Source organism: Agelaius tricolor, unplaced genomic scaffold (genome assembly GCF_023055355.1).
Source record: "Agelaius tricolor isolate 1412-34295 unplaced genomic scaffold, bAgeTri1.0.p SCAF_15, whole genome shotgun sequence".
In the NCBI taxonomy this organism is placed as follows: Eukaryota; Metazoa; Chordata; class Aves; order Passeriformes; family Icteridae; genus Agelaius; species Agelaius tricolor.
In genome coordinates this window covers 4416414-4440013 of record NW_027269275.1, presented here as the reverse complement: position 1 = coordinate 4440013, position 23600 = coordinate 4416414, and the positions used below count along the sequence as shown (strand labels likewise).

Below are 23600 nucleotides of genomic sequence, written 5' to 3'. Positions count from 1 at the left end.
CGGAGCCCAGAGCTGGGTGCCAGCCCTGGAGTCTGAGCTGGGTGCCAGCCCCGGAGCCCAGAGCTCTGTGCCAGCCCTGGAGATCACAGCTGTGTGCCAGCCCTGGAGCCCAGAGCTGGGTGCCAGCCCTGGAGATCACAGCTCTGTGCCAGCCCTGGAGATCACAGCTGTGTGCCAACCCTGGAGATCACAGCTGGGTGCCAGCCCTGGAGCCCTGAGCTGGGTGCCAGCCCTGGAGATCACAGCTTGGTGCCAGCCCTGGAGACCACAGCTGGGTGCCAGCCCTGGAGCCCCGAGCTTTGTGCCAGGCCTGGAGCCCACCCACAGCTGGGTGCCAGCCCTGGAGACCACAGCTGGGTGCCAGCCCTGCAACCCACAGCTCTGTGCCAGCCCTGGGGCCACAGCTGTGTGCTCAGCCCTGGAGACCACAGCTGGGTGCCAGCCCTGGAGCTGTGTGCCAACCCTGGAGCCACAGCTGGGTGCTAGCCCTGGGGCCCACAGCTGGGTGCCAGCCCTGGAGCCCTGAGCTGGGTGCCAGCCCTGGAGCCCACCCAGAGCTGTGTGCCAGCCCTGGAGCCCACCCACATCTCTGTGTCAGCCCTGGAGCCACAGCTGTGTGCCAACCCTGGAGCCCACCCACAGCTGGGTGCCAGCCCTGGGGCCCTGAGCTGGGTGCCAGCCCTGGAGCCCTGAGCTGGGTGCCAGCCCTGGGGCCCACCCAGAGCTGGGTGCCAGCAGGGGATGACATTCCCAGGCTGGAGCTGCTCCCAGGAGGTGCCACCCTGCCCACACCAGAGCCTCACAGCACAGCTGGACTCACTGAGCCCCTTCCCCAAAGGAGAGGCCTGCATCCAGATGTGGCCCTGACACAAAACCCTGGAATTACTGGGCTGGAACACAACAAGCTACAATTATTTGTAATTATTACCCAACTCTGTAAAGACTTTTCACCATTAGCCTTAAAAATAGGAGGCCCTTAAGCAGCATGCACTGCACAATGGCAACTAAGGATCAAAAAGAGCTTGTGTTGCTTATTTTAAAGCTGATTAATTAGAAAAAATACCACAGAATTACAGAATATCCTAAGCCACAAGGATCATTGAATTCCAGCTCCTGGATCTGCACAGGACTGTCATGGACATATTTTATGAAAAATCCTTTTGCTAGGATTTTTTTCTTCTGAGAAGCTGAGAAGCCTCAGAGGAAAAGAAAAACAATGGTTATCTGCTGCTGTGGAATGCAACAGGTGCATCTGGGATTGGTCCACGTTGGTTGTTTCTAATTAATGGCCAATCACAGTCAGCTGGCTCAGACTCTCTGAGAATCACAAGCTTTTGTTACTCATTCCTTTCCTTTCCTTGCTAGCCTTCTGATGAAATCCTTTCTCCTATTCTTTTAGTTTTAATATATAATTTTCTTTTAATATAATATATATCATAAAATAATAAATCAGCTTTCTGAAACATGAGGTCAAGATTCTCATCTCTTCCCTCATCCTGGGACCCCTGTGAACACCACCACACAGGACAGCCCCAAAAATCCATTTAATTACCTGCTTGTAAACCTACAAGAGGTTTTGCACCTTTAAATCAAGTAAAAGAAAGTTCAGACAATGCTTTATATTTTCTAAGCAAGCATTAAAAGCAAACTACTGGTGAATTGGTTAGAAATGAGGATAAACATCTTTTTTTTTTTCCTTAAAAAAAAGAAAAAAAAGATAGCAATAGAATAGTCTGGGTTGGAAAGGACCCTAAAAATCATCTCACTCCAACCTCTGCCTTGGGAGGGACACCTTCCCCTAAGACCACAAGCTTCTTTCCAGGCTGCATTTGATAATAACTTTTCTAAATTCTTTAACATTTTATTCTTTGACTCAGTTATCAGACTCTTCCCACGTTCAGAGAGATCCAAGTTTGCTTTCATTTGTGGCACTGCAATGCTCTGAATGTGTGGAGCCTCTGTGCATCAGACTAATGCAAAGCAGACGTGGTATTGGGAGCACAGAAGGTGATTCATATTTTGTTTGTGCTGCCTGGGTTTTTATAACAAATGTACACAGTGGCTCTGTCTAAGCTAAATATTGATAGAACAGATATCTATTGAAAAAATGTCATTTCCTTGAAATACAAGTCGTTGTTACTTGCTAAAATTCTGCTTTGAAGGGAAAAAAGGGATTTAAAAAAGGCCAGGGAAGACTAACATTAAAACAGTCCACCAGTTTTAGAACAGCTTGTTGTAATTTTTCAGATTTTTAACTAAAGTTGGATATTTTTGGTATCATAGAAAATATGCATAAAATCTGCATCATATATACATGATATAATAACAGAATTAACACCTGAAATGTACATTCCAATCAATAAAACCAGTGCTTGATTATGTTTCTGTTAGAACCTGCCAGGTTCCTATTTTGCTCCAAATTGTAAAGAAAGGAATTGTATTTCTGCTCCCTACTTGTCTCCAACTAGTATTTTCCCTCTTTTAATAGTTGAATTACTAACTTGGATTTTTTTCTGTCCTTAAAAGATTTTTTATGCAAAAAATGAAAAAAAAAAAAAAAAAAAGAGAAGAATTTGAGCTTTCTAGAGCTCTCCCAGATAAATCAAATTAATCAGATAAGCAAGCAAGAGCACAAAATTTGCACAGAAAATTGGGCTCTGTATATTCCTTAATTAGTATTAAGCCAATATTTTAGAAAATCTTAAATCTTATAAAGTACTGTATCTATTATTTAAAGAAAATATATAAATCATACTAATAAATTACCTTTTTAAAAAAATGTAATTAATTTCGTCCAGTTCTGTTTCATGTATGTTGTGTTTTTATATGACCTAATGAGCAATAACATTCTAATTCAGTTCCCAAACACAAAATATTTTTGTTTTTAAAAGTTCGAAGGTCTCTTGATTTATAAAATGATGAAAAAGGGGAAACTAGATAAATCTTTTACTCAGATTCATTTTTTGGGCTTGCACAGAATAAAAAGGCTAAGTTTTAGAACAGAGGTAGGTTTGTAAAAGGTCTGAATTATGAAGAATTTGAGGCAGGTGAGAAAAAAAATCCCAGGGCAGCAGCAGAAGAGTAAGAGTGAAGGTAAGAGTGAAGCAGGGGTGGAGGCAGGCTGGGATGAGGCAGAGGAAGAGGAGGAGGAGCCAGGACCAAGCCAGGAGCAAACAGAGCAGGGTAGGGGGAAGAAGCTGAGGTTCCATTGAAGGAGAGCCCTGTGGAGCTGGAACACAGGGAAGAGATTTGCTGTCACCATGGCTGGTCTCACTCTCCTCTCAGAGGATCTTTTTTGTGTTTTTCACAGACACCAGTGGGCAGCAGCAAGAAAATCAGGGATGGAGCCTCTGCTTCAGTTGTGACAGATCAAACCCTGCCATTCTGTGGTATTTTTGTTTAGGAATCTATGGTGGCTGATGCTGTGGTTATCTGCTTTTGAAAGTCTAATTTACAAATGAGAATGACAGAATCAGAGGTTATCCTGAGTGGGAAGGGACCACAAGGAGTGTTGGAATCTGAAATGCAGGGAATTCTCAGAACTTTGGGCCTGTAAGGCAAAGCTTAGAATTAAACACAGGATTTGATCTGAGACCTTGGAAAAGGCTTCCAAACTTAGGTGACAGAAGCAAGAATGTGGATTTATAGTTTAGAGCAGAGCCACATTAAGCTAAGTAAAGTTTAGAGTTTTAGACTTTGAGATACAGAAAACATAAAAGCAGTTACAAAGGTAAACATAGAGTTTAGAATGCAGAACTGTAGGTTTGTGTGTCAGAACATGATTGGCTAAGAAAGCTTACCCTGTAGCATGAGTCCATAAGATGAAATATTTAAGGATTGGGTCAAAAACATAAATATCCTTGTTGGCCCTGGCCACTGGGCTCAAGTGCTGCTTTATTGGTCAATAACTCCTTAAAAGGTGCTGTAACTAAAGGTCTTGTGACCTTCTGAACCATGTGGTGAAGATGTGAGCCTAACTTACCCTTTCTGCCTGTGTAGAAGATAAGAAAATAAATTGCAGAATCTAAGAACCTCAGAGGTCCCATCTCTAACTCATTCAAAACTCTTCAAAAATCCCCATAATTGAGTCTGACTCCTGTCCCTGCAGAGCCCCCAGCAACCCCCCCTGGGCATCCTCAGGGCTGTGCCCATTCCCTGGAGCCTGGGCAGTGCCAGCACCTCTGAGGAATCAGAACCTTTCCCCCATCTCCAGCTGTTCCCTGGGTGCTGTCCCTGGCCCAGAGCAGAGATCAGAGCTGCCCCTCAGCAGGAAGTTGTGTACAACTCAAACATTCTCTCCAACATCTTCACACACAAGTCCCAAAGCATCCAAATGTGTTGGCAAATCTGAATTTCTAATTCTGAAGATACTAGACTATGATATGCATCATGCAGGACCTCTACATAAAGGTTTAAAGTCCAGCTCTGCAACAAACCTGATGGAAGTGACAGTGATTAGAAAATGATAGTGATAGAAAATGATGGATTATAACAGCTAACATCATCCTCCTGATGCTGCCTGCCCAAAATTCCCTGAGGCAGCAATGCACAGTGATGATTACTATTAAATAGACTCTCTCCACATATACTTTTGCTATGAATTTCACATTTTGGTGTTGGTTTTCCTAATGCCTTTAGCAGGCAGTACTACACAGAGCAGAATGTGCTTTGGAACCCTCATGCAATCACTACCAAGGAGGAGGGGAACATGTGTGCTCATCAAATTAGATAAAACCCACTGATCTGATCCAACTGGAATAAAAGATTTTGTTCAAATTAGATCAAAAAGGGAAAATATTATAAACTGAAGATGCAGAAATCATATGGGCATAATCATCTCTGACTTTGTATCTTCAAACCAGGAATGGGTTTAGACAAAGGAATACAAAATATGTTTTGACAACCTTACAACTGCATGGCACAAACTGAGTATTGTTAGTGCAGACACTACTGGATTATTTAAATTCACTGCAGAGATACACTCTGATGATTCAACCCCATCCAACCTCATTTCTCATAAGAACCACTCACATTTCTCATTTTCACTGCATTCCTCTGTTTCATAAGACTACTCCTATGGCAAGGAGCGTTTTGGGGACTTTGAAAATGATCTGAACTGATAAATCTAACATCATAAACCAAACCCTACCCTGGCATTTTCACAGAAACAGAACAGCATGACAACAGCCACACAGTGAATGGGGAATACACTTGGGATCAGCCAGCAGCATTCCCAAAGAACCCTTTAAAGCAGCCCTACCTTATAGGGCTGGAAGACACGTCGGGATCATGGGCTGTCACCTGCCCCAGCACAGAGTTGAGAGCAGCATTTTCATGTACTTCCAGAAGGTAGGTGGGTGAGGAGAAGACTGGGGGCTCATCAGCGTCCTCCACCACGATCTTGACGGTGGCCGTGTCCTTGAAGGGGCCCCCGCTGAGGAAGCGAGGGTCGATGTGGATGTTGGCTGCCTCCACCTTCAGGGTGTAGGACTTTTTGGTCTCAAAGTCCAGTGGCTGTTGAGAAGGACAAAGATAAATGTCATTTACTGGTGGCCACAGAGAACAAGTGATTGCAATGCTGATGGATGGGAATTATGTGCATTTTTAAGCACACGGAATCATTCTAATGCAGGCACTTCCCTCTCCCAGAAACCCAACCTCCAGATTTTCTATAAAATCTGTTTATTTACCAACCTCAGAGAAAACAGCACTGTTTCCTTGTTTCTCACAAGAAATTTACTGAAATATTCCCTCTCATGAATTATACCATTACAATTACATATCAGACAAATACTACAAATTTGTTTGAGATGACACAAGTTGCATCCCAATAATGCACCTCATCAGGGCTTTACTGGCTGGAGATAAGAAAATAAATTCAACTGGCTCCACAAAGAATGAATATTTTATTACTTCCAGAACAATGTGAGAAATGCAAAGAACTAGAAATTATTATTTGTTGGACAGGAGAGGCAAAATGTAGAGCTAATCATATGAGGAGGTACTTCAATATTCTTGCACTACAAGTACCTCTGTATTTCAGTTTATAGGAGTAAATGAGCTAGACATCTCTCAGGAATTTCTTAAAACTGTAGCAATTTCTACTTCTGTATCATTTCTCTTTTTTTTTTCCCCACAGACAGAATCACAAAACAAATTACTTTATTCTATCAATATACCTGCCATGTTACCACTGTTTTTACTATTTTACAGTCCTATATTAACTCATAAAAGATGAAAACTCAGTGGATTTAAGGGACTGAAACACCAAATAAACCCCAAATCTGTGACACTTTTGAGTGTTAGACTTTTTCATTATGGGAGATTCAAGTTTGTGTCTTGAAGCACATCAGTATATTCACTTCATAATTCTCTTGTGTCTCACAACGATTCAAATTTCAAAGATGCAAATTGCCAAGCATTGGAAAGATATTAAGATTTGCATTATAATGTCTGAGGGATAAAAAGAAGAGGACATAGACACTCTGAATCTGTAATGCAAATACCAGCAAGAGCACAAACAGGAATCTTCAGGAAGTCTGTCAAAGTCTTCAATATGTATATCTTCAAATTCTGTGGATTTTTTTTCAGGTATGAATCAAGCTCTAATGGGATTTGCTCTTTCTCACAAATTCTAGTAAACACAAGAAAATCTTGCTTCTTTTGCAGCTCTTAAATTAGTACGCTTTTGAAATTATGAATGGGGATTTATAAATCAGCATATTCACAATTTGCCAATCATGGCTCCTGTAGCACTTTTTCAATTGCTTTTCATATGCTTTACAGAAATGACAGCACCCCAATACATTTAGTCATGCCTAATCAGAATATCATATTGAAAATTTACTCAGCATTGTCTAAAGCCCGTGATTTTATGCTGAAGAAAATCTGTTGGTGAGCAGTACCCTCCATACATCATCTACTGGAGTAGAACCAAAATTATTATTGCTGTCAAAATAAAAATATGAAACAACATTATGGTTGAGATTCAGTTATGAAATAAAGCCAAGGGAACTGGGGCAAAAGGCTAATTGCCTCAGCTTACAGGAGAGGCCACAGCACACAATAAATAACAGTAAGGAAGAGCTGGGATGTATATCATAATTTTCTCTTTAGAAAAAACAAATATAAATTTAGATAAATATACATCACTTTATTATAAAGCTACAGTGCTGACCTACTCACTGAGAAAGAGAAAACACAAAGTTTTGACAGGCAATCTGCCTGACCTCTTTAATGATAGGTACAAGTGGAATATTAATTACCTGTCCTCATTGGATTCACCTTTTCTCACTGGAATATCATGGTTTGGGTTTTGTTTACTTTTGTTTTCATAAGGATTCACTTAGAGTGATCTGTGCTATGCAGTTAAAACCCTCTGCCACTGCCATAAATTATATTAATATCCTCTTTCAGAACACAGCACGAGGAACAGCTTTTTCTCCTTCCCCAGAAAATACTGACAATTAAATCTGCAATTAATATTTCCTTGGCTTTATTAGAGGAGTTTTCTTCTATGCTGCCTCTCCCCATATTTCTGTAGATAATTGGGTGGTGTTCTTGTTGTGTACATGCAAATATCTCACCTTACACATTTCAAGACTGTAAAAGCATAGAAAAGGTAACATGGTTTTCTTTAGGACCCAAATTTGACACTTCTCATGTGAAACTACCAATCTCCTTAATAAAAGTCACTGAAATCCCTGTTCATTGAGTGAAGACAGTTCAACATGAGAAAAAGGTAAAAGACTAAGCTCTCACATATCAGGTAATTTAATTAATGCGCCGTGATTTATTTTTCTCTGAACAGCTGCACAGGAAATCAAATAATTGAAAGAAATTATTTGATGAATACTCAGCCAAGATTTTACAGAAGTTTAAACCACCACCAAAGTGGAATTTAATCTATTCTTTTCTTTTTGAGCCAAGGAAGCAAAATTTTGGTGGTGGTCATGATGTGATTACATGGGAGCCTGGATAGGATTAACATTTCCAGCACCCATGGATGTCTCCCCAGTGAATTTTCACAATGAAAATTCAGAGAAACATGGCCAGGACTCCCCTTTTAATCACTCCACTGGCTTGACACCTCATCCATAGATGAAGGAATCTCTGGAAATGCAGCATCTTCTCACAGAGCTGAGTCTGGCTGGGTAGTTACATGTACAATAAACATTTATATTTTTAACAGAGATGTGATTTACCTTTCTCACTCTGATAATGCCATCCTGAGTTTGGGCATCCGTAGTGATCTCAAATACATCCATTCCATCTCCTTCAATAATGTCATAGGATGATTTGGCATTTTCTCCAATATCCAGGTCATTTGCTCTCACCCTTCCTATTGGTTCACCAAGAGCAACATCTTCCATTACTGAGAAGTGATAGAGACCTTACAAATAACAGGAAAAGACTGAACATTACAGCTGTTCCAGTGTCCCCTGGGTGCTCTTCAATGCTTACACATCCCCAACACCAACTCTTGAGATCTGCAGCTGACCCAAGCCCCATTTACCCCAATTATTGACTGAAAGCAGCACAGTGTGGTCCTCACACAAGAATATTCACTTTACTGTAGCTGAGTGTCCTTTCCATTCCAGGAGTCTCCTCCTTCTGCCTTGCAGGGATGTTTTGTGTTGGCAAACACAAATATTGAGCTCCTTTCAACACTGCAGAACTTACCTTTTTATACAGATATTTTATTGGCAAGGAGTTAAAATTCAACCAAGAAACTTCGGCTTTTACTCCATTAAAAAATTGGTCGAATTCTTTAAAAATCTATTGTGTAAATACTTACATAACTTCAAATATTTTCTGCATAACTTTAAATATTTACTACTTTTTAAAATGTAGTTTCATTTTGTTTGTTTGAACCCTTCCACCTCTCTTTTGTGGTAAGAAACTAATCAGAAAACATTAAAGGAAACTCCCAATTTTGATTTCTTTTTACTGGAAACAATAACTTTTCACAGTAATCATTACTGTGTTTACTATTTGTTGCAGTTACACTAAAATCCATTAGAAATTGCTATTCAAGTTGTCAACATTTTATTTTTTGTTACACCTGCTTCAAACCTTTTAAGCTAAAAAGCATCAAAAAACTACTTAGATATATTATTTTAGGCAGAAATTTGTTTATGGCAAAACCCAAAATACTCATTTTGTTTTGTATCTCCCTGCTCTTAACAGTACTCTAAAATGAGAAGATAAACATTTTATATCCAAAATTCCTTCTAGAGTCCTTTTATTTCTACCTCTTTATAATTGACTCTTATTGAAGTTTAGATTAACACATGAACTAATCAAACAAAATGCTGCTCAGGAGTTAAAAAAGGGAAAAGTAATTCAAGGATAATAGAAGAGACCATTAAAACAGTTTTTGACACAGGATTCCGTGTTCTTCTCTGTCCTCCCTGTTGTTCTAAGACAATCTATTAAGTGCAGGTCATAATTTTCCAAAAACCATGTTCTGGAGCTGTTGCTTTACCTGTTGTAGGTGATTGCAGTAGCAACAGTTGAAAACAGAAGGAAACTGAGGAATTCATAAATACATGTACTAGCTGCACAATGAAATCCCAAAGTGACTTGTTTCTAATGTTCCTAGGTTAAATTATTAGAGATAATTTGGTGATCATCAAGATTCCTCAAAATATCCATAATGGCTCAAAAACAATGAGCAGCCAAAGCAATGAAGTGCCTTGGGAGATTAAATTATGCATTCATCATTTACTCTGCTGTCCACACTTTGTGGTTTGAATCTCCAGGCACAGCTGATTGCATTGTTAAGTCGAAATTTTGCTCTCAGATTTATTAAAACAGTTTACAAAATACTAAGAAAAATTTAAAAGTTATGATGCAGCTTATTCTTTTACACAAATCCCTCTCCAGAATTATGAATTGTGTCGTAGTACTGAGCTGACCAAAATATCCACACTGGGCATCTTTGAAAGCCCTGGGTTTCCACAGCAGTGCTCAGTTCCTCTCATTACAATTCTGTGGTAAACTGCCAGGTTAAAAACTTCAGTGACTTATAAAACGCCTCTAAAATTATTTCAGAGAGATCACAGAAGTAGTGAAAGTTCATCTTTTTCATTTCTAAAACCCAGGAGGCTAACTCTCTGAAATCAAACCATAAATATACATTTCTGTCCTGCCTGGAAACAATAACCTGATAGAACACCCTGTTTCCCGAGCTCATTACCATTTATTGTGCAAGCAGCATGTATTACATCTTATGAATTTCTATTTCATTCTGGCTGGGCTTATTGTAAGTTTGATCCTTTCTTATTTTCCTTTCCAGGCAAATGCAAACTGTGCTTCAACAGTGTAAAAAAAAACTAAAGTCAGATTTGCTCAGCTCTTGTCCAAGGGCAGAGTTGTGGCTAATCTGTGGTGTTGGGCACCTTTTAAAAGGACAAATTTGTAATAACAACCAGATCCAATGTTAATATGGCTAATCATTAAAGCAATAAATACACAATACCCAGCAATAATTACACAATACATAATAATATTATATGTTATTTATATAATAAATATATAATAAATATATCTAGATATATATTTATTATACTTTCAATATTTATTATGTATTTATTATATGTTTCAACATTTAGATTTATATTCCTAAAATACTTATGTTCTTTAAAATAAGAACCTTGCCTCTAACCAAATTCTGTCTTTATAAAACTATTATTAATTATATATTATTTAAAATTATATACATACATAATACATATATATACACATATATAATACATATATATACACACATATATATATATAAAAAATAACCCAATATATATATATGAAATATATATAAAATAACCATATAAAAATATATAGGGGTATATATATATATATATATATAAAAATAAAAAATGCATATATATAATGCATATATATAATACATATATATAATACATATATATAATGTGTATATATATTATATATATTTAAAATACATATATATATAAAATACATATATATATAAATACATCTATTTATATATATATACACATATATATATAAAATACATATATATATATATAAATATATATATATATTATATATATATTTTTATTTTTTATATATATATATATATATAAAAAAAATAATTAAAAAAAAAAACAGTGATAAAACAAGCAGGGGTTTTTTTCCCTAAAGAATTTTCATAATGGTCAGTGGTTAATCCTAGGAGGAAGCCCAAATCCTGCAGGGGCTGTAACAGCTTCAGAGGCAGCACCTTCCTGGATGCTGCAGGAAAACTCATCCAGGAGTTTTTATCCCAGAGATAGGGATGCAGCCTTGCTGGTGCCCCAGCAATGTGGAAAGGGCACTTTCACCCCCACATGCTGCTCCCCTGGGCTGCCCCAGTTTGGACCAGCTGTGCTGCTGCTTTTGGGGTCAGATTTTTGCCCTGTTGGCAGCCAAGGCTCCTGAGACAGTGCTGTAGAATGTAAAAGCCAGGTAAGCTGGCAAAGGCAGGTCTGTGCCCCCTGAGTGGGAGGCACAGGACACTGCAGGTGTAAAGGAGACATCCCTCTGCAGGCTGGTGATAGAGTTCAGCTGTGGACATGGCATTGTTAGGGAAATTCTTGGAAAACACTAACACAGGGAAAGGCACTGCAATGAGACACAAAGTCAAAAATTTATGCATTTCCTGCTTTATGAGAGAAAACCTTTTATTGTGCAGAGTGCTTATCTGTTAAAAACCACTAAGAGGAGGTAATAATATATATATTTTGAAAATAAGCTTTTGCCTCTGCTTATTTGTATTAGATTTCTCTCTCTCTCTCCATCTCTATGTACATTTTCTACAGGCTACAGAAGCAGATTTATCATATGCTGAGCAGTAGGACAAACCCATTTTACTCTGTGTCCTCATAACAGGGTAAAAGTGGAGTTGAAGTCATCCATAGATGGAAAAAATTAACTTTACACTGGTCCCTGAGCACCTTGTTAGAAAAACATACTTCTAGGAAAACAAAAATGATGCAAAATCTAGATGCAGCCTCCAAAAACTTTTAACTTTAATTTTCCAGAACAAGCTGGATAAAATGCTAAGTTTCTAATAGCGTATTAGGTTGCACCAGCTCCAAATAAAATCAACCCAGTCATTATGCTTTTCTTCCTCTTTTTTTCTTTTTTGTCTTCATCTTGGAAATAGACTACAAAGCTTGCAGAGAATCTCAGCAGGATGCCAAATCATTTTAACCTAACTCAGCAAGATACCCATTGGAACCACAGCAGAAAATATGGATTTTGAATTAAAGATCAACAATTATCTAGATTCAGACTTATCTTCTTTGTTTTCTTCAGTATTGCCTAATTAGTCAAGGCTTTTATTCCTTTTATCTGTTATATGTGTCTTTTACTGGTGGTGTCACTTTTCTGCATGAGATGGAAGCAACAAAGCACACAGAAACAACTGCACTGAGAGGAAATAAATCTGTTTTCAGCAGTGTCCAAATAAATCTCTTTTCAGCAGTGTCCAGGCCCTTTTAGGTGGATGTAAGAGGGGTAACAAAGAAGGCAGAGATCTGTACAGTGTTGTGGACATAACTCTCTCTTTCCTAAGCTCTTAATCAGGCAGAGGTTGATTAAACCTCTCTCACAGTTGTGATTTAGTCACAACTACATCTTTTAAATGACATTAAAAACCCAGGCAATATGAAGATAAAAAAAATACTTGGAAAAAAAAAACAGAAAGAAAAACACAATAGTTTCTCAAATAGGAGCACACACACATATAATGGCACTTACTCTGTGCAAACTTAGGAGGATTGTCATTGACATCACTGAGGGTAATTGTCACTGTTGTAGTTCCAGAGAGTCCACCCATATGTCCTCCCATGTCCTTTGCTTGGATGACCACAAAATATTCTTCTTTGGCTTCTCTGTCCATGTTGGGAAGAGCTGTTTTAATTATAGCTACAATAATGGGGGGAGGAAACAATCAGGTACAGACACAAATTCAGTTTGCAGCTGTTTTTATGGATATATGCAAATATTGGTAAACAAAAAATGCCAAAGGTCCAGTTAGGTTGCCTCTTAATTCAAAGGATGAAAAAGAATTTGAGATTTTGAAAAAATTGTATTAGAGGTCACCTACCTTGATTTAATTAGAAGTGCACTGAAACTGTGGTTCAAACCCCAAGAATTAATCCTAGCTGTGATACACATTTCTTTTTCCTTTTATTCCTGACAAACTTCTTGGATTCTGCTCTACCTCCCACAGAAATCCATCTTTTCCCCACAGAATTCCCAAACAGAAGACAAGCACATAGAAAGCTGACTCTGTGAACACTGTTAATCACATCTATTCAGATTGTTTTAAAATAATTAAAACCCAAACCCATTATTTAATCTGCTCCTGTGTGTATTGCAGGCCACAGTTCTTCTCTCAAGTCTTAAACTGAGTGCCTAAAATTGAACAGGAGAGAAACTCCACTCACTGCTCAAGGGGGGTCACCTGTGGAACAATGACCTCAGCAAGCTGCCATCACCTGCTTTATCAGGTGAGAAGCTTTTAAACCTACAGAAATTCAATTATCTGCTATATACCAGACCATAAAATGTCAGTGGGCTGAAGGAAATATCAACAATGAAGAGTTTGGTTAATTCTGGGGCCAGATCCACTCCTAGAGATTTCATGGACATACAGGAGAAGAAATAATCAAATCATTTTTTTCTTCCCAAAATCATTCCAGCTGTAATGTGCTAATACATTCACAATATGTATTGAAAGTGTAATACCAAGTGTTTAAAGGTAAATTTAAATAGTCTCATTGCAGTTTAGTAAAGCCCACCATAATCATAAGATCATCACAGACTAAAGAAGTCCCACTAAAGCTAGGGAAAGCAATTCAAAATGTGCCATTGAAATGTGGCTTTTTTTAACCCATTTTTTAAAATTCCATTAAAAAAGAAATAATGTTTCCTTGCAGACACTGAGAGTAACTCAACAAATCTTTGTTTTAGTTTTGTTTTCTGTGTTGGGACTGAAATAGCTGTGGAGGCTTCATCCACCTCTTACTCTTTTGTCTGGCACAGGTTCTACTAACCAAGCATTTTAGAAATGGCACTGGCTGCAATGCTGAGATTGCCTATTCATGCAGAATAAAGAAATAGTCTTTTTGCATTAATAGAGATGCCTTTTAGTAAATTCTAACATTTACAAATTATAAAGAACATGCTAATATTTATGAAATATCCATTTTTCTTTGACAATCTAATACTAAGAACCTGATCAGACCTTCTTTTCATGGCTGGGGACCACACTAAGAGCAAGGGGGTGTAAGGCATTTATAAAAAAGCAATACACTTCCTCCATAAACCACCAAATATAACATGAGAGCAGGCTTGGAACCTACACTCTTGTAATTTTTTCTCCATAAAATATTTTTGGTTGTTGCTTCACATATTTTATAATTCTGCAGGAAAATGAAACCTCTGCAGCAGCCAAGGCAGAGAACTCTCTTCTTCCCAAGGAATTTAGAGCCACAGGAGGGCTGGGGTTGGAAGGGACCTCTGGAGATCAGCAAGTCCAGCCCCTCTGCCAAGGAAGGGTCACCTGCAGCAGGTGACACAGGAACAGGAGCACAGGGACAGGAAAACTCTCAATTAATAAGTTTTTACTCCAGCACAGGCAATAAAAAGCCCAGAGTAAGAGGAGTTTGGAGCCTCAAGGCCAATGGCCCAGCAGGTGAAAGTGCCTCAGGAGGGAGCCCACATTATTCTGCCACACGCTGAAGAAAATGCTTGTGTTAAGTTTTCTGAGTGAAAGCAGGGGAGCAACAAACCCCATTTATCAGATTTGATAGGTGCAAAATACAGTCAGTGAAAGAGTAGGGTCATTTCCTCCGTGGCAGCCTGGATAAGGAAAGTAAATGATGCTGAATTCTAAAAGCATCTGACAGTTGTGGCTGGTTTGGGCTGACTGGGTTACTAGTGATGAATAATAATGATGCATTCTGCAAATAAGTCTATTGTTATAAGTGAAATGACTCATAAAATGCATTCTAATGCAAAGCTAGGCTATCAGAATTTGGTCCACATTCATTTTTTTCACTAATATAGCAGATCCAAATATCAATGAACCTTTATTTCAATAGGGCTTGCATTAAGCATACTGTACTTTATCTCCATTATTTTTTTAGGCAGAGTTGCTATGTTTGTTTGGGTTTTTTAACCTAATTTACATAGTTAACTCTAGCCTACAGATGAGTTGTATGAGATGCCACATTTTGTATTCTGCAGTTTCCACTGAGAAAAGTCAATTATTTCACTAAATTGACATTTTTTTCCCAGACAGGTATTTTAATTTGTCTCTTGATGTATTGAACAGTTTAGCCCTTGCCTATGGTTTGAAATATATCAGGCAGATTGAATACCTTTAGAAGTGCCAAAATAAAAATTAAAACTTTGACTTTTAAGGCATAACAAGTTTGGGGTTTTTTTTCTGTATAAAGGTACTAACACAAGCTGCTGCTTCAACAGTTTTATACATATCCACTGTTACAGACCATAAACCACCTGCCAGAAGCTGAGTCAAAGTCAAGTTTCCATTTCAAACCCAATAAAAGGCTAAAAAGAAGTTTACTGTTTAAATTACTATAAGAGGAACTGCAGGATTTTTAGAACCAAACCTATCCAAATTACAGAGGCTGATTGTTACCACTAAATCCAGAATCTATAGAACTGAGGTTAGCAACAGGAAAGTGTGGATACCTCTTAGGAGGCAAATTTATAAACACCAAAAAGCTCCATCCTCATCTTTCATGATCAAGACAAATACAGGCTAAGAGAGTTGTGCATGGAGAATCTCAAGGATATTTATTTGTTCTTTTGCTTTATTCTCCAGTCCTCAGGCCAGGCTTGCAGGAAGCACTGGAACCATCTGTTTGTTTTTAGAACAAAATCCAGGCCCACCAAACACCAACACACACCCAGCACACAGAACGTGAACTCACTGAGCATTCACCCTGCTCTGCTTCAGCTCAACCCAGAAACAAACAGAGAATAAAATCATAATCACTTTCAGCATGCAGTGATGGATGAGAAGGAGATGTGGCAAACAGGAGCAGTTCAAAAGCAGGAGAATTACCATAAACTAATGTAAGGCAGGTGGAGGCCTGCTGAAAGATTGTATTCAGAACAGTTATCAATGGCTCACTGTCAAGTGGAGAGATGGATGATGTGGTTCATGGGGTTTGTTCTGCTTCTAGAATCATTCAATATTTCCTGAAAGCCAGAAGGCAGGGAGAACTTATCAAGCCTTTCAGATGACACAAAGTTGGGAGCCATTGCAAGTACAGGAAGAACAGGATTAGCGTTCAAAACAATTTTCACAATTTTGAGAGTCTAAAATAGCAGGATGCAACTCAATTTGGCAAGCAAAAAGCATTTTGTGTGAGGGAAACAATTAACTTGCCAATTACAATAGAGCAGATGACTCACAAGACAGAAGAGAATGTGGAGTCAAAATGAGCTGAATGTGAGACAACAGCAACTTGCTGATAAAAGTGCTCAAGCATTTCCTGGTATATTAGTTAGTATGTTCTGTGGAAGAAGTGTGGAATAATCTTCCCAGTGCACTCACACAGGTAAGGCTGCAGCTGGAACAGTGGGTCCAGTTTTGAAAATTATTGTTTATATAGTCAGAAAAGTATAAGGAAGCTTTTACAGCCAAATACGTAAAAATCACTGGGAACTACTCTACTTTTCCAGTGGGGATAAGAGATAATAAATATAACCTAAATATATAACCCCAAAATGGGTTTCAGCTGCACCAAGAGAGATTTCAGTTGAACATTAGGGGGGTACTCACAGAGGCTGCCTGTAGAATTCTGCAGTATTCCCATTCCTGCAAGTTTTTAAGAATCTATCAGTCAACCATCTGCCAAGAATGGGAAGGGAAAATCTGATCCTTTTTGGGGACCAATGGCACTCACTGCATTCTCACCTGAGGTTCCTTCCCTCCATAATGTCCAAGTCAAGGCTTTGTCTCCTTGTAGCCTGAAATAATTCCCAAACCTTGCTGCCATGAGAACATTCACAGACAGACATGTGGTACAACCACTGAACATGCACCCCCCAGAATTTCCCTACAGATCCACTCCCTCAGGCTGGAAAGATCTGGAAACAGCTTGGAAGGTAAAGAAGTCAAGAAGCAAACCACTCCTTCCAAGGATGAAACCTCCAAATATTGCAGTGCCTTTTTCTTTTGGCTGGGTTGCTTTTCCTGAACAGCCATCAGTGTCCCACTGCAAATAAAGCAGCTGCAGAAGGGGATTTACTTCTGCAGTGGTCCTGACTGCACAATTTGCACAATCTGCCTCACAACTTGAATCAGTTAGAATGCACCCCTGGGGACTACATTCAAAAACCCATTTGGAAGAATATCCACTGTGTCACTGAGAAAGTCCAGGGGAAAGGAAGCAAAGTGGCAGGGGCTGCAGCTCATGGAAGGAAAGAAGCAAAAAAAAAACAACAGAAAGAAGGACCTGACTTTCACTTTTATCTCCATTTTTTTTAAGGATCCCTTTATGATAATGCTATAAAACTATGCATAACATTAATTGAGCACATGGAACAAAACCAAGCAAGCACTATGCAAAATTGGAACCTGGCCCTGAGAAGCCTTTCTCAGGCATCCCATTCATCCCCCAGGTTTTGTTGAAGACTTCCTGCTATTTCAACTTGCATGCTTTGATACTTTGGAACTTTCCCTACTTCATTTTGCAAGATCTAAGTAATTGCTTTGATCTTCCTTCCATGCTAGAATCTTGGTGGAGATTCTTATTAAATATAACAGTCATTTAGGACCCAAACTCCTGAAAATCAATCTTGCAATTTCTTCAGAGCCATGAGTGCCATTCTTTGTATTCCCATGAAACACAGCAACTTCAGTGATGTTTTAGCAGTCCATAAAAAAGCTTTACTTGGACAGCTGTGGAAAACCTGTGCCACAATTTTTTAAAAAATGAGTAGATCATAACCACCTTTACTCAAAGTTTAAAAAAATGTTGTTTGATGTTGTGATACAGGAATACTGATCCACTATTTTTAATTTTATTTACCTTTATCATAATCTCCTTAATAAGAATTATCACCAAATCTTCTAAATTCTTGTTTCATTTCTAAGCAAAACAGGAAACATATCTGCAATCACTAGCAAGGCTGCCTAACTTTCTATAAAAGTTATTAATTACAGGAGTTGGATGAACTACATTCAGATCTAGATACATTTCAAATCAAAGACATGAAACACAGTAAAAATAATGACTAAAGAATAAATAGTAATGACTAAAGAATCAAATGCTATATTACATTTTCTATTTCTGTGCCATTTTTGTATTTTCAATAGAGAATATAATAGTGTATGTATTTTATTCTAATGCTTATTTTTACAAAGTGTATAGGGAAGATGGCACTTTTTTGGTGAACAGAGAGTTCAAGGTTGAATATGGTTTTATTAATTTGGGGGTTTTAACCTAGGATTCATTGTCTTTTCTCTTCTAGCCCATAGGAGTACAATTTTTGCAGTTTCTGCCCCTGTTTTCATTCTGAAATAGACCCTGCAAGTGTCTTACTGCATGTGACATTACCTGCTTTTCTCTGAGCATTCTGCTGGAAGTGTATCCTAAACTACCTGACTGGATAACACCTATTATAATCCTGCCTTTTTAATTCAGGTGAACTTGTTCCTGGGTTTTAGAGAATGGGTTCAAAGCTTTCAGCTCTACTTACCAGCTGTTCCCTTTTCCCTGGGACCCTTTCACTGGCATGGTGAAAGGATCACTCTCCCCCCAGCTGAGAACAAATTCAGTAAATAAACATTTGGCACTGCATTTACCACCTCGTTTCCTTAGGATTTTATTTGTAGCAATCTAATAGCTGTGATTACACCAGACACTTTACAGAAAGTAGCCTTGGATTCTTTTTCAGGTGCTTTCTAGCTCCAGCTGTGTAGTTCAAATTCCTCTCTCTAATTCAGGCCCTTGAAGCACATTATTTAGATATGTTGCCCGTTTTCCTACTCAGCATGAGGAACAGTCAAGTTCAAAGTACCTCACAAGCTTTCTGAAATGATAGAGCTATTGCTCTGAAATGCAAGAAATATATGTGGGATCAGCTTTTTTTTGTTACTGCTATTATTTGATAAACTCAAGAAGCAGAAATCGCTTCTTTCCAAATGCCAATCTGCCTTGATCTTAAGCCACTCAGCTCTACCAGCTGCAGACCAGCAGAACTGTTCTCAAAGGTCTCTGCAGTGATTTTACCCTTATTTTATTAATCACAAGGACAGCTCTTGGTGCTTGCAAGGGCCCAATCCTAAATCCCTGATCCATAATAGCTGCACTTTGTACTTGTAGCTAACGAGGGAGAGCTGCAGGACTGAGCCCAGCTCTGGCTGCGTCAGCCCAGCCCTCTCCTAATGGGCTGTCACCAAGACAACTCACAGGGCCACCAAATGCCTCACACAAACACCTTGACACCTCTGCTCGGGTTGCACGGGCTGTTCAGTACACAAGGACATGAAAAGGCTCCCAGCAGGGTGAGAAAAGACCCTGGTTCCAGCACTGCAATGGCAGCGAGCAGTGGTGTGCTCCAGGAACCCCTGAGAGTGCTGGGGAACCACACTGCTGCCCTGGGAATGGTTCTGGAACCACACTGCTGCCCTGGGAATGCTGCTGGAACCACACTGCTGCCCTGGGAATGCTGCTGGAACCACACTGCTGCCTTGGGAATGCTCCTGGAGCCACACTGCTGCCCTGGGAATGCTCCTGGAACCACACTGCTGCCCTGGGAATGCTGCTGGAACCACACTGCTGCCCTGGGAATGGTTCTGGAACCACACTGCTGCCCTGGGAATGCTGCTGGAACCACACTGCTGCCCTGGGAATGCTGCTGGAACCACACTGCTGCCTTGGGAATGGTTCTGGAACCACACTGCTGCCCTGGGAATGCTGCTGGAGCCACACTGCTGCCCTGGGAATGCTGCTGGAACCACACTGCTGCCCTGGGAATGCTGCTGGAACCACACTGCTGCCTTGGGAATGGTCCTGGAACCACACTGCTGCCCTGGGAATGCTGCTGGAACCACACTGCTGCCTTGGGAATGGTTCTGAGCCTCAATGCTGCCCTGGGAATGGTTCTGGAACCACACTGCTGCCCTGGGAATGCTGCTGGAGCCACACTGCTATAGTGCCCCTTGTTGACAGAGTGACAAAACAATCCTTTGTCTCCTAAAAAATGAAAGAAGCCCAGAAGTTTCTCTCCTCAATTAGGTGGAAAAGGCATCTCATAGGCTTGGAGGACTTCACCTCAAACTTAAGGATGGCCAATTGGACAGGAACCAAAAAGTCCCACCTGGGCAATTTACTAGAAAAAGAAGAGAACAAAGAAACCAAATGGCTTTTGTGAGGTGTTTTACCAGGGGCAAGAACCTCTTGTACCTGGCTCGGTTTTTCTCTGTAAAGAGTTTTGTTATTTTGCCTTTAATTAAAACTTTTTGTTTCTAACACTGCAACAGAAGCCATCCTGCTGATTTTATGCCTCCAAAGGTAGCTGAGCTATCTTGGGTGTGAAATAGATCTCCAAGAACTTGTGAGACCTGGCTCAAGGAGGCTCCTATTTCACACTGCAGCCCTGGGAATGCTCCTAAGCCACACTGCTGCCCTGGGAGTGCTGCTCTTGCTGCTCTCTGGGCTCCATGGAGCTGGATGCTGCTGGACACAGCTGCCTTCTTCTAGGGGAAGGTGTCCCTGCCATGGCAGGGGTGGAATGACACGAGCTTTAAGGTCTCTTCCATCCCAAATCACTCTGATTCTGTGATACTACAATTCTATGAGAAGGAGTTTCTACACCCCTCTTGCTAAAGCTGAGCACCCACCCATCCCCAGTTCATGGCTCTTTTTATTATTTCAGTTAGGAGTTTACTTCACTTGAAATCTGCAGCAGCTGGCACAGCCATGGCAGCAGCAGCAGTCAATAAAATGAGCTGGAAAGCAGCAGCAGCTCAATCCACACTCTGACTCATGTCTAACAAGTACTTTCTCTCCACTAATCCCATGAGGGTTTAGATCTAAAGTATTTAGAAGCTGAACTATTTAGGAAGGCTCTGTTGAACACAAGTGAGTTCTGTTCCTAGCAGCTCATTACTTTCCCCTTACAGTAGCAGATTCCTTCCTGGACCAAAACTCTTTCCCCATTTCTCTCCAGCTTGAAGTGCTTCCTTCCTTGTCATTGTATCATGAGGAATTGCAAAACCAGTCCCCCTGTCTCTCTTTTATTAACACCTCTCAAATATTTGTGCAGTGATTTCATATCCTTCTTTAATCACCTCTGATCCAGTTTATACAAATTTAGTTCAATCAATCTTTCATTATAAGTAATATTCTCCTGACCTTAGCTACCCTGCTTTGAACTTTGTCAGTATCTCAGCAGGTTTGATTTGTTGGTTCTTTTTTGTTTTATGATGACAGCTCTTATCAGCCCTACACACAATATTCTGAGAGCACCCTGTACCACTGGGAATGAACTGGACATGAGCAACCAGACAGAAGAAATAGCCTGAGCATCACAGCCATAGCTGTAACTGAGAATAAACTGCTGGTTTATTCCTCTTGCTCCCTTACCTGTTTCCATTCTGCTGGACTCTACTACAAGGTCTAAATGGAGGCAAGACTGCAAATTAAAATAAAAGATTCAAACCTGGCTTCTGCTGAGTGAAGTTTTCATTCCTCCTAGGCTTATTTGTTTATTTATGGTCATATTTCAGGGATTCAACACTGTGGACCAGAGAGGGCTGCACACTAAATTAAAAACTCTGCTGTTTAAAGCATGTGCTCTTCCAGCTGAAAGTTAAACCAGGTATAGGGGAAAACCCCAAAATTATCCACTCTCCAGAGATATCCACATTCTATTAGGAGAGTCTTCATCTTCCTGGGTCTGCTGACTCTTCCACCCATCTCAGTTTTACCTCCTTGAGCCTTGGCTTTGTACCAATGCCCATATCCAAGATGGCAGTGCTTAAAATATGTTATTTTCCAGCCAAATGAAGTGTTTGTGCTCCACTAATCCCACGTGCTTTCCAGTGCAGTAGGGCTTTGCTGTACTTTGCCTTCTTTGAGTAACTATATTTCAGGTATGTGTAGGAGTGACATTATTTAAGTTCATGTGAAATGTAAATAAGTCAGACACAGCTGAAAATGTATTTCCTCTGCCATCCCTATATTGTAGAACACAGTGTCACTTCATATTACTTTTCATTATGATAATCTTATTTTAAAGCTGACAGTCATGATTTAATATCCTTGAAAAAGCTTAAAAGTGAGAAGTGTACTCCAGCTACTTTTAGCAGTCTTAAGGAACCCCCTTTCCAAGCATTTGTATTGTCATAATTCAGATTATGAGAGAATCCATACAGCTCCTGTGCCTTTATAAATAAAACACACTAGGCAGGGAGCCTGGCATCACTTACTGAGATGGAACCATAATGATATAAGGAATATATTTCAGCCCACCATGAGTTTTGTTACTAATCTGATGCCATCACTTTGCAAGTTTTGGTGCTCACAGAAAAAAATCTAAACCTGTATCTTTGTCATGTATTAATTATATCCACCCTGTATCCAACAAACCAGTGGTCATAATAAAATTCACCTACAAAAAGTGAAAAATATTCAGAAGAAGCCATCAAAACAGCATTTACCCTAAGCCACATTCAGAGCACTCAGTGTAAAATAACTTCCAAATTACCTCCTTTCATGTGTCTATAACTCTTACAGAAGAGCTTGTAAACTAGAACCACAGCAATATATGCATTTTTCATCTCAGGTAATGGAAAATTATTGTTTTATGGGTCACTCACCAGCACTTGTTTCTTTGTGGCCAGCATTATAGAATTGTTTCAGTGAGGAGGAGGTTGAGTAATGTGAGTTCCAGCTGAGAGCGATTCAGATATGGGCACATCCAGCCCCTGGCAAGGCAGGAGGAGCCAAAATGCAGGAGGGTAAACACCTGCTTCCCTCCCATGTACCCTCAGGTGTGGCAGCCCCTGCCTAGCATAGGCACACGGCCACACCCTGGAATCAGGGGGCACGGTTGGGATAATTCCCATGGTTCACTCTCCATGTGCCATTAAAACCAAGCAGGAAGGTCAGACAATCCTTACTGTGAGCCAGGAAAATCAGAAATTACAGAGAGTCCTGCCCTGGTGTTGGTAGCTGCACAGATCTGCATTTAATCTTGGTTTCTAAGAAACATGATAAAAGGCCAGTAATCTGGAATAACTGTAAACAGATCAGCTCTCACTAGCTGTTCTTTTGATAACACTTGATACATTCCTATGAATGACAGAAAATATTTACATTCTCAAGTGGATTGCTCTCACACAGCCCATTTCTTGAAATGCTGATTCCATTTCGGGGAAGATACAATATCTGTGTGCAGAAACAATTCTGTTTCGAATTAACTGAAAAGGCTTTCAACTTATCAGGGCACTAATGAAGTGCAACCACAGAGAAAATGCAGCTGTACACACATCCACATTCCCTCTCACACTCCCAAAAAATCCCAAACAATGCTCAGAC

General features: G+C 39.7%; 1 protein-coding gene across 1 annotated transcript in view; it reads right to left on the bottom strand.

Annotated features, from left to right (window-relative positions):
- The window catches only part of CDH8 (cadherin 8), a 162926-nt gene that overhangs the window by 58928 nt on the left and 80398 nt on the right, over positions 1 to 23600 (bottom strand). Inside the window, exons 5-7 of the mRNA XM_071440258.1 lie at positions 12766 to 12933; positions 8205 to 8392; positions 5261 to 5514 (exon numbers count right to left, since the gene is read on the bottom strand). Coding sequence (XP_071296359.1) covers positions 5261 to 5514; positions 8205 to 8392; positions 12766 to 12933 — 610 coding nt within the window. The remainder of the gene's footprint in view (positions 1 to 5260; positions 5515 to 8204; positions 8393 to 12765; positions 12934 to 23600) is intronic.